Here is an 18,857-nt window from a genome sequence, read left to right on the forward strand (position 1 = left end):
CCGATGCTCCTGACTTGGAAGGTCATACTTGCTGCTCTTAGACTCCATTATTCTGATCCTTCTCCTGTTTTTCCCATAAAACCCCCTGATCTTACTCCCCCACCTCCTTATTTAGATCGCCCTTCAAGTTTTGTTCCGTCTGTCTCCTCTCCCTCTGTTTCCCCCCCTCCCTCTCCTTCTGTTTCTGACACTTTGCTCACATCACCTCCCCCTCCTTCTTCTGATCCTGCCGGCGTTTATTTTGCTTCCTCTCTCTCTCTCCCTACTATGGCTGGCAGTGCTGTGGCTCGTGGTTTGGCTTCTGCCCGAGCCGATCCTTCTCTTACCCCAGATGATCTGGAACTTCTTTCTGCTTTTCCCGTTGACTTAACGGGCGCTGCTGCTCCCGTCTATGAAGCCCTCCCTTTTAGAGTGCTGAAAAATCTCAGATATGCCGTGTCTCAAAGTGGCATTACATCCTCTTATTTCCAATCTGTCCTTGAGAACCTTAGTCAGACTTATCACCTTCTCCCCTGTGATTGGGTTACTATCGCCAAATGTATCTTAACATCCACTCAATTTGTTGTCTGGCATTCCTTGTACGACCAGCAATGCGTACTAAAAAGTGCACAATTTCCTCAATATACAGCCGCCCAATTAAAAGGGGTAGACGCATTTGCCACACAGGCACGGCAAGTTACCACTCCTGTGGCTGGTCTTGACCTGATTAGTGAATGTGCTCTTCATGCCTTTTCTAAGCTTGATGAGCCATCCTCCAAATCAGCCTCCTCTTTTACTACCATTCGCCAAGGCCCCACTGAGCCCTATGATGCCTTCATCGAACGTCTCCAGAAGGCTCTCAAACGTGACATTAATAACTCTGAGGCGCTTCAGGAGATTTTGATGCGCTTGGCGTTTGAGAATGCCAATGAGGACTGTCGCAAGATTCTTGAACCCCTCCATGGCGACTCCTCTAAGACCTTGGCTGATTTCCTCCAAGTAGCATTCAAAGGAAACATGTATAAAATGTTCTATCGTTGGTATTTACCACCAATGAGATTGGCCAAAGTGTACTCAAACATGAATCTGACTTGCTGAAAGTGCAAAAAAACACATGGGACCTTCTATCATATATGGTGGACCTGCCCGGAAACTAAAAAATATTGGAAGAAAATTTGGAAATGGGTGCAACAAATTACAGAGGAACAAATAGAATATAAACCCGAACTCTTTCTGCTGGGAATAACCAAGGGGAAATATAGAAAGAAAATTAAATACATACTAATACATTGTCAGGGCAGCCTCCCTCAGTAACCAAGAAAGAAACCACTCAACTCCATTTTGCAGAATTAAGAGTACTTTTACTGGTTATGAGTAGTAACAGCTAAGCAAAGCAAGATCTGAGGCAAAAGCGCGCGTAATCATAGATATCAATGTGACCCAAACTCCCTCCCCCTGGTAACCCCATCCCATAGTCCAATCCGCACACCCCTCAGGTGTCATGTGGGTTCCATCTTCGAAATGCATCATCAGGTTGGTATGCCGGACAGTTGGCCTTGAAGCATGTGCAGTAGATGGTGAGAACAAAATTCCCTTTTCTTACAATCACTCCTGTACTTAAAACTTCCCCTCCCAAATACCATGCCTCCCCCTCCCTGTTTCAATGACAGCCGAAAGCAAAGCACGAAGCAGAGGCTGACATACATCTTCTGACTACACCTAGAATAACGTTTGCCCAATGTTGGAAACAAAGTAATACTCCCCCAGATGAATTAGTGATTCAGAAAAATGTGGATTGTGCAGAAATGGACAAGTTAACACTAAACTTAAAAGACAAAGAGGAGTCTGAATATTATGAACTATGGGATAATTGGTACAAATGGTTGCAAAACAGGAATGCAAGTAATTCAGCCAAGAAACAATAGAGAAATGTATAGAACTGTAGATAAATGTATATAAATATAGAAGCAATGTAAGATTGATCTGTACAGGTATGATGACGTAACAATGTCAATGTGATGATTCTAAGATGTTATGGAGGAAAAAACAATAAAAAATCTGCTCCCAAAAATTGTGATTTTAACAATTTCTGGACAATTGGCTCAAAAGGAGATTTGTTAAGCAAGGAATGTAATGGAAGTAAGTGGAGAGAACGGAATGGAGCTGATGTCAACTCCTAAAGTTGCCATGGTGAGGAAAGCGGGGAATGCATTCCATGCATACTTTCGGCTAGAGTTGGATCTCATTACTGCAGCAGGCTTGGGAGGGGTGCACCTCATTGGGAAATGTGATTTATGACACAGACTGAGGGGAGGGAAGGAGCGGGTAAAGTTCAGCTATAATTCAAAAAAGGCTGCAAAAAGATCTTGCAAAAAATGATCCTAATTAATGTCTAATTTTCTTGTGAAGTTTGGGCCGAGACTCATGAATCAATTAGGGCATTTTTGGAAACCCGACAGCTGATGCATCAAAACATTAAGGATCTTATAAAGGAACAACATAAGGAGATGAGGCAAATATTTGATCATAACCTATTTTTTTTACCAAAAATTGGAAAATATAATACAAGGAACAACGAATAAAGACCAGCGGCTGCGACTGGAGGGCCAAGGAGATGCCAATCTTGCTGCCATGTCTCTTTTCAAGCAGTTCACGCCTGAACTGCTATGCCAGTTGCCAGAATTTGGCACACAGAATCTCCCTAAATGAGATTCAATCCCTAAATGAGCAACTTCTATTCCTGCAACAGTGAACCCGTAGGGACCTCTTGGGATACAGGTAGTCCTGGACTGAGGATTAATGGAGCATGTTTTTAAGTTGGGACTGTTGTAAATGTCTGAAACACTTGGACACCTTTTGCAGTGGTTGTTAGGTGAGCACTGCAGCGGGAAACCCATTGTTTGCTCAGTTGCATTTTTGCCAGAAACCATAAGCAAAACTGGCAAAAAAAAAAACATTTAAATCACGGCCGCAGGATGCTGCAAACAGCCCTAAATACGGGCCAGTTGCAGAGCTCCTGAAATGTGGCCACCTAACCAGGAAACATTACTATTGGAACTTGGGAACTAGGTTATAAGCACCTTTTAGGGGGGGGGGGGTCTGCCGCATTTTGAAAGGTCTTTAAACAAGGACTACTTGTACTTGAAGGAACGGGTGTGCAAGTTAGGGAATCTCTAGTAATGTTCAAGACTTATGAGACAGATGGGAGAAGTATTGTGAACTCCAGACAGGCAAAAGCTAAATAAGATTCTTTTTGGCAACCCAACAATGACTGGAACGCAGAGACCCCCAGTTTCCAAAACAAAAACCAAGAAAACTCTTTTCAGTTTTTCAGACTTCGGAATGTGGTGTTTGGCGTTGTGGGAGATTTTGTTGGGGGGGGGGGGGGAGACAGTGAGAAGGATTGGGCGGAGGAGTCCAAGGCCTCCAGGCAGAATGTCTTGATCCTCGTTCCACTAGTGGCACAATGCCGCAACCCTCGTTCCATTGGCAGAGCCACTCAAAGGAGAACACCGGGAGGCTTGCAGAGCTGCTGGCAGAGGGCTGCAGGAGGCTGTCAAGGCCAAAAACAGTGCCCGGCCCTCCCAAGCTCCATTTTCATCAGGAAGGGTGCCCAGCTGCCCGCCCTCTAACTGCCCACCACCTCCACCCTATCTGTGACTGTGGGACCCTAAATCCGGCGCTGGGCTTGCATCTGGCTGTGCACTTCCCCCCTTCTGAGCAAACCATAGGTATTCCTATGTTGTATATTTGTAAAAAAAAAAAAAAAAAAAAGACTTCTATTTTTCCTAGTAATTGTCAGGTATCAACACAGACTCCAGGTCAATAAAGCAAAAAATGTGTTAAGTGTGTGTATGCGCACACCCTTTCCCTTCCTGCCTGCTGCTTGCTACCCTCACTGCACATCTGCATATTCTCCAGCAATGAATTGAGTTAATCCAGTGATTTGAATATATATATATATATATAGCCTCTGGGATTCATATGATTGGCCAAATCTTGTCGAGACCAGAACTGGTAATCCTTGTGCAGTTAAGGATGGAGGTTTAGCTCAGGTCTATGGTTGCATCCAAATTTCTTAAGAGTCATGAATAAGATCCCCCAAAAGAAAAACTGGGTAGCTGAGGCAGCAACATATTCCATGCTGCACACCCTCTCTTGCTCATTTGACTCCGGTTAAATTGAATCTGCATTGTAACTATTCCTCCAGTAAGTCCATCAGAACTTCACACATTCGGTAACTCAGGCGTATGTTAGGGTTAGGGTTTGGGCTTAGCAGCAAGCAAAGTTACATGGCTGCAATCTCCTGTAGCTTCTTACAGGACTTTGAGGCCTATTAAACATACTTTCGTCTGCCCTTGCATTCTTAAACCAAGTTAGACCATTACATTCGTAATTGATTAGCCTGCAGTGAATCAACTTATAACCATTCATTTAATGACCATTCAAAGTTACAAAGGCATTGAAAAAAGTGACACGAACAGCTCTCGCTTAGGACCATTGCAGCATCTTCATGATCAAGGGGGCTTGGCAACCAACATGTATTTACAATGGCTGCAGCGTCCCAGGTCATGTGATCGCCATGTGTGACCTTCCCAGCTTCCAAGTCAACGGGGGACTCCAAATCCCATCGCAGCAGCCCCCAATGGCCAGTGTCTTAGGACTCCAAATCCCATCGCAGGAATCCCCACTCGCCAAGATCGTAGGACTCCAAGTCCCATCCCATCTGCTTCTAGATCTCCCTCGCAAGCTTCAGCAGCCCCGATGACAGCTCGGCACGCTGCTTGTTTGTGTGCCTGGGATTCTTTGGAGTGTGTGTTGTGTAATTGTCTCCAGCTGAAGGAGCGGAAGCGGAAGGAACGAAGCTCGGAGAAGCCAGGGAAAAGATGCAACCCCCCCCCCAAACTTCCCGCATGGGTTAAAGTAGAGCCTCGGGATGCCTTCATATGGAATCTCCCCCCTTCCTCTCGGCTTTGACCTAGGGAGATCCCACGCGCTCCCGCCACCCAGCTGGAAAGGAGGAAAAATGCGTGGTTGGGGAGAATCAGTGAGCCGGACCGGAAGGCTGTGGCTTTCCCACTCCGCTCCTCTTTCCCAACGCAAAGATAGACGAACGGAGAGATAAGGCAGAAGGGAGGGTAGCCGATGCCTCGACTGACAAGAGGCACGTCCTCCGCACCCTTAAAATCCCCATTTCCTCCCCACTCCAGGTGAAGGATACTGCAAAATCCCCATTCCCTCCCCCCCTCCAGGGGAAGGATACTATAAAATCCCCATTCCCTCCCCCCCTCCAGGGGAAGGATACTATAAAATCCCCATTCCCTCCCCCCCTCCAGGGGAAGGATACTATAAAATCCCCATTCCCTCCCCCCCTCCAGGGGAAGGATACTATAAAATCCCCATTCCCTCCCCCCCTCCAGGGGAAGGATACTATAAAATCCCCATTTCCTCAATGTGACCACTGTCTGTGATCCGGTTCGTGATGGAAGGAGGCAGGAAAGCGGGGGGAGAGATCACCCAGCTGTATTTCTTTCGTTAATTTATCCATTTCAGCACAGTCCATAATTTTTCTGTATAATTTTTTCATATAAAATTTGTAATCAAGCCCCCCCCCCCCCCGTCAAAGGTGTCCCTCTTTACCAATCTGAAAATCTGGTCACCTTACTTTATAATGCCCTGATAAGGCCACACTTGGAATATTGCATCCAGTTTTGGTCACCACAATGTAAAAAAGATGTTGAGACTCTAGAAAGTGAGACACTGACATTGGTGGTGAAGCGCAGTTAATTGTCTTTGTGTGTATTCCTGATTTGGACAATATACTGGAAACCCATATTGTTTTGTCACCACTACCTGGCAGAACTGGGAGAGAAACATTCACAAAAACTGACCATTTTTTCAGTGAATATGGCATACTACAGACTTGGTGTGTAGCAATTTGTTCCAATGGTGCAGCAGTTATTACAGGAACAGCTTCGGGTGTGAAAGCATGAGCTAAGACAAGAAACAATTCCATTGTTTCAAATCACTGCGTCTTGCATAGACATGCACTTGCTTCTAAATGGATGAGCCCAGTGTTACATGAGATTTTGGAGGGTGCTGGAAAAATATTTTCATCAAAAGCCGACCATTGAATGGATGTTTATTCCGACAACTATGTAAGGATTTGGATTCTGAGCACAGCATTCTTCTCTTTTGTAAGTATGCCGGTTGTCCAGAGGTAAAACATTATCTGAACTACGAGATGAAACGCACCTGTTCCTGATGAATGTTTCATCCCACTCTAGCAGAAAAGTTTGAAAATGCCTTCTGGGTGTCCTGCCTTGGCTATTTGGCTGACATATTTAAAAAACTACATGAACTTAATCAGTCATCGCAGGGCCATGGTTATAACGTGTTTATCATGGAAGACGACGTTTGTGCATTCTACAAGAAAACCTCCCTGTGGATAAGTCAGGTAAAGAAAGGAACTACTTCCCAATGTGTCTGTTGTTGACATTGAAGACATTGAATCTGCCGTCAAAAATCCCTCGGAAAAATTGCAGACCAAGTTTGCGTTGTATTTTCCATTCGGGTCAAGAGGATGTGATATCGGAATTCTTAGGGTTGCATCCTTATGGACAATGTTGCGTGAACTCTGATCTTTCCTCTCAAGAGGAAAGCACTTCTGGAATTGACATCAGACCACAATTTGAAGGAATTTTTAAATGAAAAAATATTGACCGATTTCTGGAGCCAAGTTGCAAAACTATACCCGGAAGTGAGTGGGAGGAAGGTTTTGTAGCGTTACTGCCATTTGGTTCCACGCATTTCTGCAAGGCGGCATTTTCTTCATTGGCGTGTCTAGAAGCTAAAGAAAGGAATTGTCTTCAGATGAAATTTGACTTAATTCAGTCACTTAAGCACTCTCCAGCCACGAGTGCAGAGATTAATGTCAGAGAAACAGGCACAAAGTCTTGAGTGGGTGTACTTTTTTTCCACTTCCTTTTTTGGGTCAAGTTTTTGATACCTTGCTAAGGACACTGTCATGTTCTAAAAGGTACAATAAACAGTACAATATGGGAAAAGGTTGAAAAGCACTAGTTAATTCAGAAGCAGAAATAACACAGGTCTGGAGGCCAGACATCACCTTCATGCAACCTCCCCAGAAAAGAGACTTTAGGCGAATTCTGAAGTGAAAAATCACTAACTGCCAAGCTCCCCACCCCTCCCTGGGATTGGCTGGCTGGCAGTGGCCTGACTACTCTGCTTCCTCTAATTGAGCAAGGAGCCTGTCACTCTTGCAACTCCAGGCCCGCCTCACAGAAATGGTGAAGGAGTGTTTTTCCCTCAAAATGACTGCTGGGCAACTTCTGACCTTCTGCAGATTGCCTGTCTTTTTGGGATCCCATCAAGTCTCTCTCCAGGCAGGGATCTATCGTAGTAGTGGCTCCAAAGCCATGAGGAGAAAATGGAAAAAAAAAAAAAGCCCCCTACCTCAAATTACCTGGGGACCAGGGAAACTGAGTCAAGCTCTGCCTTTTTCCACCAGGACATTTAGATAGTTCTAAGAGTGTTTGAAATGGGTAACCCCAGATTTGCTAAGTAAATATAAGGAATCCCCCCCCCCCCAATAAAGCCTATTTCCTCTATAATGCCACAGAAGCTAGGAAGGTGTTCGTGTCGTGCCAGAGATATTATTTTTCCTTTCTGTCTTCAGGCTCGAGTTTTTCCCCAGCCGCTCTTGCTGCCATTTGCTCCCAAAAACCCAAATTGAAGCACAAGTTTTTAAGGGAACATTGGACAACCATTTGTCTGAAGTGGTGTAGGGTTTCCTGCGAGTAGCGGGTTGGATTAGATGACCTCCAAGGTCCCTTCCAACTCTGCTATTCTATTATATTCTATTCTATTACCTCCTTTTTTGATACCTCCTTTTTTGACCAAGGAACATTTTCCCCTCCTTGGAGAATTCCTATTTCTCCTCTCAAAAGCAAATTTAAAAAATGCACAGTAGGTACAATATAGAATCACCATTACTGACTCTTCAGACCAACATTTTATGTCAGGAGAGGCTTAAATTTTAGGTGAAGATATTGCAGAAACAAGTATCCTCTTCTTTCCATCATGGGCTCTTCATGTTTTATCAAAACCTGTTACTAATACTCCCCCCCCCCATTTTGGAGATGGGGATATTTAGTAAGAGTAATATTCCTAATGTCAGGAAAAATATCATCAACCTCAGATATGCAGATGATACGACTCCAATGGAAGAAAGTGAAGAGGAACTAAAGAGCTTCTTGATGCGGGTGAAGGAGGAGAGTGCAAAAGTTGGCTTGAAACTCAACATTAAGAAAACTAAGATCATGGCATACGGCCCTCTCAATTCCTGGCTAATAGATGGGGAAGAAATGGAGGGAGTGACCGATTTTATTTTCCTGGGCTCCAAGATCACCGCAAATGGGGACGGCAGCCAAGGAATTAAAAGAGGTTTGTTCCTGGGGAGGAAAGCGATGGCAAATCTAGACAGCATCCTAAAAAGCAGAGGCATCACCCTGCCAATCAAAAGTATGTCTACTCAAGGCTGTGGTTTTCCCAGTTGCAACGGATGGCTGCGAAGGTTGGACCACAAGGAAGGCTGAGCACCAAAGAATGGAGGCCTTTGAACTCGGGTGCTGGAGAAGACTCCTGCATTGAGTCCCTTGGACTGCAAGGACATCCAACCAGTCAGTCCTAGAGGAGATCCACCCTGGCTGCTCTTTAGAAGGCCGGATCCTGAAGAGGAAACTCAAAAGACTTTGGCCACCTAAGGAAAAGGAAGGAGGACTCCCTGGAGAAGAGCCTCATGCTGGGAACGATGGAGGGCAAAAGAAGGGACGGCAGAGGTGGTGGCTGGATGGAGTCACCGAAGCAGTTGGGATGAGCTTAAATGGACTCCAGGGGATGGGAGAGGACAGGAAGGCCTGGAGGAACATGGTCCGTGGGGTCGCGATGGGTCAGACACTACTTCGCAACTAACAACAATATTCATAACATCAATATTGATCCCATATTTGCTTATCCATTTTAATAAACCTTCCTCGTGTAATTAATCATTTGTCTTATGCTTCCAAATTTCTAACTGGTTTCTGCTAGTTAGCCATTAATCAAAAGCATTCAGTTTCTTCCTTCTCCTTCATCTTAATCTATCCATTTCTGCACATTCCAGTATTTTTTTTTACATTATTTTCCTCTGTGGGGATTAATATTTTTATTACACAATGGCAGAATCTTCTAGTGCCTCAGTTCCCTGTTTATTTTAAGATTTTGCTATAAGGGCAGGAGAAAAAGAGTTTTTCACGAGTTGCCGAAAACTAGGTATTTTTGAAAACAAAAAAACCTTCAGTCTGAGGGGTTCACATCCTTCAGGATATAAAACAGAATAACAGAGTTGGAAGGGACCTTGGAGGTCTTCTAGTCCAACCCCCTGCTCATTTTCCTCCTTGGCTTGCCTAAGAACAGTCCCCTAAGGCCAACATGCTCTTAAATTAAATCTTTATGCCAATTTCCCATATAAAAGCTGACTCTTTAAGGAGCTCTTAAATCTACACACAGCCCTCCAAGATCCAGCCGAAAATGGAGAGAAGCAGAGCTATTTTTTGTCCAATTTTATTGTCTCGATTTGGTGTTGCGATTGAGGGTTCTAGAGTAGAGAACTTCCATCCCAATTTAGACACAAAATCCAGCTCGAGGATTTTGGCCCAGTCTCCCTTTCTCTCTCTCTCTCAGCCCCAGAACGGAGGAGGCCGGGCTAAACACTTTTCCTCATCTGCCAGACTGACTCCAGGGCGTTCAAAAGGAAGGTAAGAAGTGCCTAAAGTAGAATGGAGCCTCTAGCTAATTAGAAAACAGAAATAAAACAGACATGGAGGCCAGCCAGGGACTACCTTCCCACAACTTCCCCAGATGAGAGACTACGGATTACTGAGGAGAGTCCTGAGGTGAAAAAAATCACCAACTGCCAAGATCTCCCTCCGCCCCTCCCTGGGATTGGCTGGCTGGCAGTGGCCCGACCTCTTCGCTTCCTCTGATTGAACAAAAGGCCTGTCACTCACGCAACTCCAGGCCCGCCTCACAGAAATGGTGGAGAAGGAAGAGCTGCCTCAAAATGGCGGCCGGACTATTTCTAGCCTGCAGCTTCTTTCAATTACCCCCATGAATTTTTCCCTGAACGGCCAGGGAAACTGGGTCAGCTTTGCCTTTCTTTCCCTCCACCAGGACATTTAAGGATTTCTAATAGGGTTTGAAAGGGGTATCCCCAATTTGCTAAGTAAAAATAATGAAATCCCCTCCCCACAATAAAGCCTCCCCTGTCAGGAACAGTCTATCGCATCTTGTGTCTTTTAAAGAACATTTTGTGGCAGGTCACACAAAGTCCTTTAATCTGCTGCACCTCAGGGCATGTGCAGAGTTCTTTCTCGGAGCCCTTTTTGCCTCAATTTTCTCAAAATATTGGGAAGGAGGTGTTTTTGGTGTTAAAGAAATATTATTTTTTTTCCTTTGTGTTTTGAGACTCAGAGTATCTCCCTTGCTGCCACTTTCTTCAAAAAAGCAAATGGAAGCCCAAGATGTTTCCCTTGGGAAAAGGGATTCACTGATTCCTATTAAAATTCTGATTCTCCTCTTAAAATTTAATAAATAAAACCCCGGTGGGGGCAAAAATTGGATTGTTTTTACTGACTTTTCAGACCAACAGATTAAATGTATATCAGGATATGTAAACTGCATATGCAGAGTTTTTTTTTCCTGCTGAGTCTTTTGGTCCCAAAATTTCCTTTGCAATTTTATGTGATTTTTGCCCCGTTTTACAACCTTGCTCCCCACCGTTGTTAAGGGAATCCCTGAAGTTGTTCAGTTAATAACACTGTCGTTAAGCGAATCTGGCTTCCCCACTGATGTCCCTTGTCAGGTCGCAAAAGAGGATCGCATGATTCCAGGACACAACAATCGTCATAAATAGGAGTCAATTGTTAAGCATCCGGATTTTGATCGCATGACCATGGAGATGCCTGCAATGTCCGTAAGTGTGAGAAATTGTCACAAGTCACTTTTTTTTGGTGCTGCTGTAACTTTGAACAGTCACTAAATGAACAACTGTATATTAAGGACTACTTGTAGTGTATTAACAGATTAACAGAGTTGGAAGGGACCTTATAGGTCATCTAGTCCAACCCCACTCCCAAGCAGGAGACACTACACCAGGGTGAAATTCAGCAGGCTCTGACAGGTTCTGGAGAACTGGTATCGGAAATTTTGAATAGTTCGGAGAACTGGCAAATATTTCGCAGTATCTTTCCCCAGGAGTGGGATGGGAATGGATATTTTGCAGTATCCTCCCCCAGGAGTGGGGATGGAATGGATATTTTGCAGTATCCTTCCCCCAGGAGTGGGGAGGGAATGGGAATTTTGCAGTATCCTCCCCCCGGGAGTGGGGAGGGAATTGGGATTTGCAATATCCTTCCTCTAGGAATGGGGAGGGAATGGGAATTTTGCAGTATCCTTCCCCCAGGAATGGGGAGGGAATGGGGATTTGCAGTATCCTTCCCCTAGGAGTGGGGAGAGAATGAGGATTTTGCAGTATCCTTCCCCCAGGAATGGGGAGGGAATGGGGATTTGCAGTATCCTTCCCCCAGGAGTGGGAAGAGAATTGGGATTTGCAATATCCTTCCTCTAGGAATGGGGAGGGAATGGGAATTTTGCAGTATCCTTCCCCCAGGAATGGGGAGGGAATGGGGATTTGCAGTATCCTTCCCCCAGGAATGGGGAGGGAATGGGAATTTTGCAGTATCCTTCCCCCAGGAATGGGGAGGGAATGGGGATTTGCAGTATCCTTCCCCTAGGAGTGGGGAGAGAATGAGGATTTTGCAGTATCCTTCCCCCAGGAATGGGGAGGGAATGGGGATTTGCAGTATCCTTCCCCCAGGAGTGGGGAGAGAATTGGGATTTGCAATATCCTTCCTCTAGGAATGGGAAGGGAATGGGAATTTTGCAGTATCCTTCCCCCAGGAATGGGGAGGGAATGGGGATTTGCAGTATCCTTCCCCCAGGAGTGGGGATTTTGCAGTATCCTTCCACTGCTATGCCCACCAAGCCATATCCACAGAACTGGTAGTAAAAAAATTCAAATTTCACCACTATGCTACACCATTTCTGACATACGACAGTCCAATCTCTTCTTGAAAGCCTCCAGGGATGAAGCTCCCACAACTCCCGAAGGCAACTTCTGTTCCATGGGTTGATTGCTCTCTCTGTCAGGAAATTCCTCCTTATTTCTAGGTTGAATCCTGAGGTGATATTCACTTACTTTCCTTACTTACAATTGTGAGTGAGCGCTGTCACCACTTGCCTTTAGTAAAGTGTACTGTTGGAAGAAATATCCATCTGGTTCTTCTCCAAGCCGGGAGAAAGACACTGCAAACATGGAGATTGATTGGAAAGAAGGTTTAATGATGAAGCAGAGCCACATGGGTTCTGGGCTGCGGACCATATGGAGTTGAGAGTGCAGGGTTTTCATACCTTCTCTTGGGCTTTGCCCTTGAACTTCCTGTTCCTGTGCAAGGACATGTATTCTATTTGCTGCTGTCAGACTCCCATGGAGCCATGTAGAGGCCATGTTTGTCTGAGCTAAGTTTGGTTGAAGTTTGGATGATGCAATGAAGTTTGATTGTTGGACAATTCCTATTGTGGTTGAGGGCTAATCCTACCTCTGTTTAGACCAGTGTTTCTCAACCTTGTTGACTTTAAGTCCTATGGACTTCAACTCCCAGAATCCCCCAGCCAGCACAGCTGGCTGGGGGATTCTGGGAGTTGAAGTCCACAGGACTTAAAGTCAACAAGGTTGAGAAACACTGGTTTAGACCTTGCTGTAGGGAAATTTTTGCTTATGAATAGACCTATCTATTTCTTTATCTCTTTAAGTGCTGACATCTGCTGTGGGGTCTGCTGTCCAACAGCATGCTTCTCCATTTCTCATCCAGGAAAATATAATATTCTGCCTTTTTAATATTTCTCAAAATATTTCATTCTCCTAGGTGAGAATGAAACTTTCATTAAGAATGGAGTCGAGAGTCTTTCCTTTCTAACTTTCTAACTTTCCGAGTTGGGACGGCCGACAAATGAATCGAGGGCAACCTATAACGCATCATCTCGATTATTTTGTTTTTCAGCTCTTATCACTTTTTTTTTCCCTTGGAAAATTGCAAGGGTGAGAAGGGTTTGATTGACTGGGTGGAAGAGACCCCCATCGCAGGACTAACTTGCACAGCTGGGTCAGTGTGGGTCTAAATTTAATCCCTTCGTTGTTGGGAGTCCCACAGTGTACCCACCCCATTGAACCCCTGGCGTTAAGGGCGAACAGATGCTCTCCAGTCACTTGCAGGGTCTTGTTTGAGGGTCTGTTGACCTCTCCCGCAGTTGCAAAAGTTGGGAAAGAAATAGAAGCTTGCAAGGAGCAAAGACGAGAGAAGCAGCGGGTCAGACACAGCGCAAAGCTTTTATTTTATTCTATTTCAGGACAGGGGGGGGCAAGAGAGGGCTACCAGCGATTCTAGCGTGTGAGGTGGGCAGGGGGGGGCAACAGCAGGCATCTCCTTTCTGCTTGCTTCATCGAATTCACTTAGGCTTTCATATCCTCAAAAATATTCCTATCGATCACTCTAACCGGCTTGCAGTCATGGCTCACGACAGCCTCGCCGTAAACCTTTCGCTTTTTAAAATGTCAAATTTGCAGTCCAGTTGCTGAAAACAGAACGGGAGAGGGAGGTGGGGAGGAAGACCCAAGTTAGAAAGTTTGAAGTGCAAGTAAAAAATTTCCCATCACAATTGCCATGGGCTTTAAAGTAAAATAAATGTCAAGTCTTGCCTGGAAACATAGAAACACAGGAGGTTTGTCCCTTCCATCTCTGATTGTAAGGGGGTCATGATAGTGGAATCAAAACTCAAGGCAGGGGGGATTTAAGCAATTCTGGAAAAATAAACGCCCATTTTTTTCTTGACAGTCTCCAATGGGTCCCCCCCCCCCCCAAAAAAAAATGGTGAGCAAGAGTCATTTTAAACATGCTGCTCAATGTATTTGGAACCTGGTTTCTCTAATCGAATGCATTTCTGTACATTACAAGTAGTCCTCAGACTTACAACCACAATTGGGCCCAAAATTTCTGTTGCTAAGCAAGATAGTTGTCAAGTGAGATTTGCTACCTTTCTTGCCATGGTTTTTAAGTGAAAATTCTCTCTCTCTCTCTCTCTCTCTCTCTCTCTCTCTCTCTCTCTCTCTCTCTCTCTCTCTCTCTCTCTCTCTCTCTCTCTCTCTCTCTCTCCCTCCCTCCCTCCCTCCCTCCCTCCCTCTCCCTCTCCCTCTCCCTCTCCCTCTCCCTCTCCCTCCCTCCCCCCCTCCCTCTCTCTCTCTCTCAGATAGAAGGACTATTAGATACGTTCCTGCCTTAAGTCATTTAGCAAAACAATAAAGCTGCAGGACATTAAAATATCTAAGATATAATTAAAAATGAATCTGTTTGCTGGGGATCCTGGCGCTGGAAGGAATCACTCCTAAGAATCCCCTGCTGATTTTCCCCAGCTTGGGGTTCCCATCCAGCCCAATTTAAAGACCAAGCCCTCTTTCCTCACCTCCTTGTCCTGACCGGCAAGCGGCCCGCAATATTTCGGGGATTTTTCTTTTTCACCGTCGGGGAGTCTCAAGATCCTAAAAAGGCTGCGATTATTCATTTCTTTTCTGCTGCAGTTGGTCTTTTCAAAAGTCATCCGCAGGTACACCATGGTTCCAATGGCTTTCTAGGAAAACAATCAGGGGTGTTTTGACTGGGAGATGCTCCCCAAAGAGGTCAAAAAAGTCAAGATGGCACCCGTGAGGGTGAGATCCCAGCCACCATCTTGGCTGCTTTGACCACGCCCTTCCAAGTTGGAAATTAAACGCCTCTTAGCGTGTGAAAAGTGTTTTTCTTTTTTAAAAAAAAAACTTTCTTGTTAAAAATAAATGTTGGACATGGTGCAACCGTCTTGGTGTCATTTCCGCCATACAAAACTAAAGTATAACACGAATATCTTATGCATTCTGCATACATTACTAATTATATACACATACTTAACCCCTTATTAATGTTGCATTTAAATAATATATATGTATATGTATATGTATATGTGTATATATATATATATAAAGTCACAACCCCTGGTATGCCCAAATATGGGAGGAAGGTCACACTTCCACTCTCTGTCTTCGGCTCGTCACAAGAGACCATCCAGACAGAAACCCAATATTTTTTTACTGTTGCCTTTTTGTTATATTTGTTATATTTATGCTGATAAATAAATAAAGGGAGACTAGTATAGATCTATTTCAAGCTATTTAGCTCTCATCAGCTAGCACAGGTTCGATTCCCAGTAAGGGTGTGGCTAGCTGATGAGAGCTAAATAGCTTGAAATAGATCTATACTAGTCTCCCTTTATTTATTTATCAGCATAAATATAATATATATATATATATATATATATATATATATATATATATATATATATATATATATATATATATATATATATATATATATATATATATATATATATATATATATAATTACATTTTTTGATCTATACATCCTTGTTCTTTTCCGTTCTGATTTCTATTCCTCAAATCCAACCACTGGTAAAATCTATTCCAAATCTCATAGTATTCTGTCTCTCCCTTGTTTTTTAATTCCAACGTTTAGTCTATCACATTTTGCCCAATCTAATACTTTCTTTATTATTTCTCTTTTCTAGAGGTATGTTCTCACTCTTCCATTGTTGGGCATAAACTATTCTGGCTGCCGTTACAATACGTAATGTTCAATATTGAACCCTTTCCTTTGACCTTCTTTTATAATTCCTAATAAGAATAGTTCCGGTTTAAAATTCCAATTTCTGCCCGGTCATTTCTTCCAACCACATTTGAATCTTTCGCCAGTAGTCTTTTGCCTTTCTACATGTGCCTAGATGCAGGGTATATAGCTGTGATGATAAACCTATGGCAAGCGTGCCAGAGGTGACATGCAGAGTTCTCTCTGTGGGCACGCATGCCATCACCAGCTGGTCTTCACGGGCATCGGAGCACCAGAAAACGGCCCAAAAATGCCCCCCAAAAGGCTGTTTTGCGGCCATTTTGAGAATGTTTTTTGCAGGCTGTTTTTTGGACCACTTCCCGGGCCATTTTCAGGCTGTTTTGGGCCTGATAAACAGCCTGAAAATGCCCCCAAATGGCCTGAAAACAGCCCCCCAAATGGCCAAAAAAAAAACAGGCGTATGCGTGCTTGCCAGCTGGTCTTTGGGTTTGCTCCGGCACATGTAAATGCACTCATTGCCGAAAAGGTTTGCCATTACTGGTATATAGGAAACCATCTCCTAGACGAATGGACATGATAGTGTTCCTCAATTGGTTGGGCTGCAGGGTTTCTAATTCTGTGACCGACAAGGACGGGAATTATGGGAACTACCATCCGACCTTCCTATGGGGCAAAGAGGGTGCTAAATGGCCCGATGGCTACAATCCTCCCCGAAACCATCGTCAGATGGAGACCATCTCAGAGGCTTCGAGACGCTCCTTACCTTGACTGTCACAGTTGTGTCCTTCAAGGTTGTGGAAAGGGAGGCTTCCTCCATGTTATGATCATGCAAGGCCAGGTCGACGAAGCTGTTAATGTCATCCTGCCCCATTTCCCGCAGGGAAGCGATCCGTCGCACAACCTCTTTCTCCAGCTCTTCGTCTGGGTTCACCGCCGAGGTTGAGTTGACTGCAACCGCAGAAGTTGAGTTGTCTTTGACCGCAGAGGTTGAGTTGTCTTTGACCGCAGAAGTTGAGTTGTCTTTGACCGCCGAGGTTGAGTTGTCTTTGACCGCCGAGGTTGAGTTGTCGTTGACCGCCGAGGTTGAGTTGTCTTTGACCGCAGAAGTTGAGTTGGCTTTCACCGAACCTTCTGCCGAAAGACTTTGGACAAGTAGGCAGGAAGCAAAGACGAACAGCCAGCAGCCTCCCATGATGCCAGAGTCAACACTACAACTCCTTGGGCAGCAATGGGCGGGCTGGGGGTGTGGGGCACCGACTGATATAGGTTCAGTGGCTCCACCCCCCCAGGTTGAGACAGCTCCGCCTCCCTTGAGACACATCCCCAAAAGGGGAAACGGTCCTTTGGTGACGGCATCCCAAGCCAGACAATCAAATGCCACTCCCTTAAAAGAAGGCTTCGGTTGGTCATGACATTCTCTTTCCTTGGTCCAATCCCCGTCCACGGGCATGGCTCTGACCCCACAATTGAGGTCTTCGGGTAGGAACCAGCTTTCAAAACCCAATCCTCACATTTTTTACCCCTGGGCTTAAGCCAAAATTCAAATATATTCATTCGAACACACAAAGGAGATGAGTCGACTTCACTTGACTGCTCCCATCAGACTGATTTAAGGGTTTTAGATACCGCCAAAGCAATCCTTCTAGGATGTCCCCCCTCACTTTATATGAGAAGTTTAAGAAATAAATAAATTTGGCATTTTTGACCCCAAAATGGCCTTTTTAAAAATAAATAAATAAATGGTGACGTAGCTGTTCCTTTTGGGATGTAGGTCAAATGCTATCACGCCCCTCCACAGCCACCTAAAGTTTTTGAGAGCAGTACATTGTCCTCGCAAAGAAACTTCTCGGCACTTCTTGGGGTTTTTTCCTTGCCGAAAAAGAGCAACAAAGAGAAATGAAGTTTAGACTTTTTTTTTTTCCTGTCCCCTCTGGAAGATGAAATAGTTGGGAAAAGGGATTAAAAGGGAGAGAGGGAGAGAGGGGGGGGAGAAAGAGGGGGGAGAGAGAAAGAAATAGAGAGAGAGAGAAGGAAAGAGAGGGAGGGAGAGAGAGAGAGGGAGAAAGAGAGAGCGGGGAGAGAGAAAGAAAGAGGAAGAGAGAAGTGGGAAAAAGGTGGAGAGAGAGAAAGAAAGACAGAAGGAAAGAGATAGAGGGAGAAAGAGAGGGAGAGGAAGGAAGAGAGGCGGGAGAGAGAGGAAGAAAGAGAGGGAGAGAGGCGGGGAAAAAGAGTGGGAGAGAGAGAAAGGGAAGGTGAGAGAGGGAAAGGGGGAGAGGAGGAGGGAGAGAGTGGGCGAGACAGAGAAAGAAAGAGAGACACACATGGAATAGACATCTTAAGCAGGGATTTTTACAGGTGTCTTTTCACCTGTAAAAGATGGAGGACAATCAATGATTCTTTTGGAGAATAATCGAATGTTTTCCCATATCACAGGAGATTATTTTTGGCCAGTTGGCATATTTGTGCATGCGTTATTATCTCTCCTGCGCTTAAAATTGCTCTGGCCAAATCTTTGCCAAGTCAAACTCAGGTGAAGGGGGTCTCTTTCAGAAGTAAAGGCCCTTGTTCATTGTTTGGCCTTGACTTTCTTTATCATTATTCTTATCATCTTTGGCTCCTTTTTAAAAAAAACATGCGCTAAAGGTGGCTGCTTGCTTCTGCTCTCTCGATGACTTCAAAGAATGCGAGCCAGAGTTGGCCATGCATGCGTAGCGCAGAGAAGGCTCCCCTTGCCAGAAATAATAACACCCCCTCCAGAGAGAGGCGAGCAGTCGGAGCGTCCCCCCCCCCCAAATCAAGTTGGCAGAAAGTTCAAAGGTGAGTCCCAAAACCGAAGATCCAGAAAATTGTGGCCTAGGAAAGCGATCCGCTCTCGAGAGATCAGGGAAGGAAGGGAGGATTTGGGGAGGATTTCAGCCATCAGACTGTGGATCCCTCAGTGTCCAAGGGTGTCCTTCATGGGCAGAAGACATTTCCACATTCTGATGCCAATATCTCCTGCTAGGTAAGCATGGAAAGGAATTATTAGAC

General features: G+C 44.8%; 1 protein-coding gene across 1 annotated transcript; it reads right to left on the minus strand.

Annotated features, from left to right (window-relative positions):
• Positions 1-13,492: 13,492 nt before the first annotated feature.
• Positions 13,493-17,019, minus strand: LOC148048770 (uncharacterized). The gene is made up of 3 exons (XM_087703457.1): positions 16,591-17,019; positions 14,617-14,781; positions 13,493-13,731 (listed from the first exon to the last, which is right to left on the minus strand). The coding sequence occupies exons 1-3, from the start codon at positions 17,017-17,019 to the stop codon at positions 13,672-13,674; spliced, it is 654 nt and encodes a 217-aa protein (XP_087559583.1). The 3' UTR covers positions 13,493-13,671.
• Positions 17,020-18,857: the final 1,838 nt, after the last annotated feature.

This window comes from Thamnophis sirtalis, unplaced genomic scaffold, assembly GCF_051295495.1.
Source record: "Thamnophis sirtalis isolate CommonGarterSnake01/CBP01778 unplaced genomic scaffold, rThaSir2_p1.2 scaffold_2, whole genome shotgun sequence".
In the NCBI taxonomy this organism is placed as follows: Eukaryota; Metazoa; Chordata; class Lepidosauria; order Squamata; family Natricidae; genus Thamnophis; species Thamnophis sirtalis.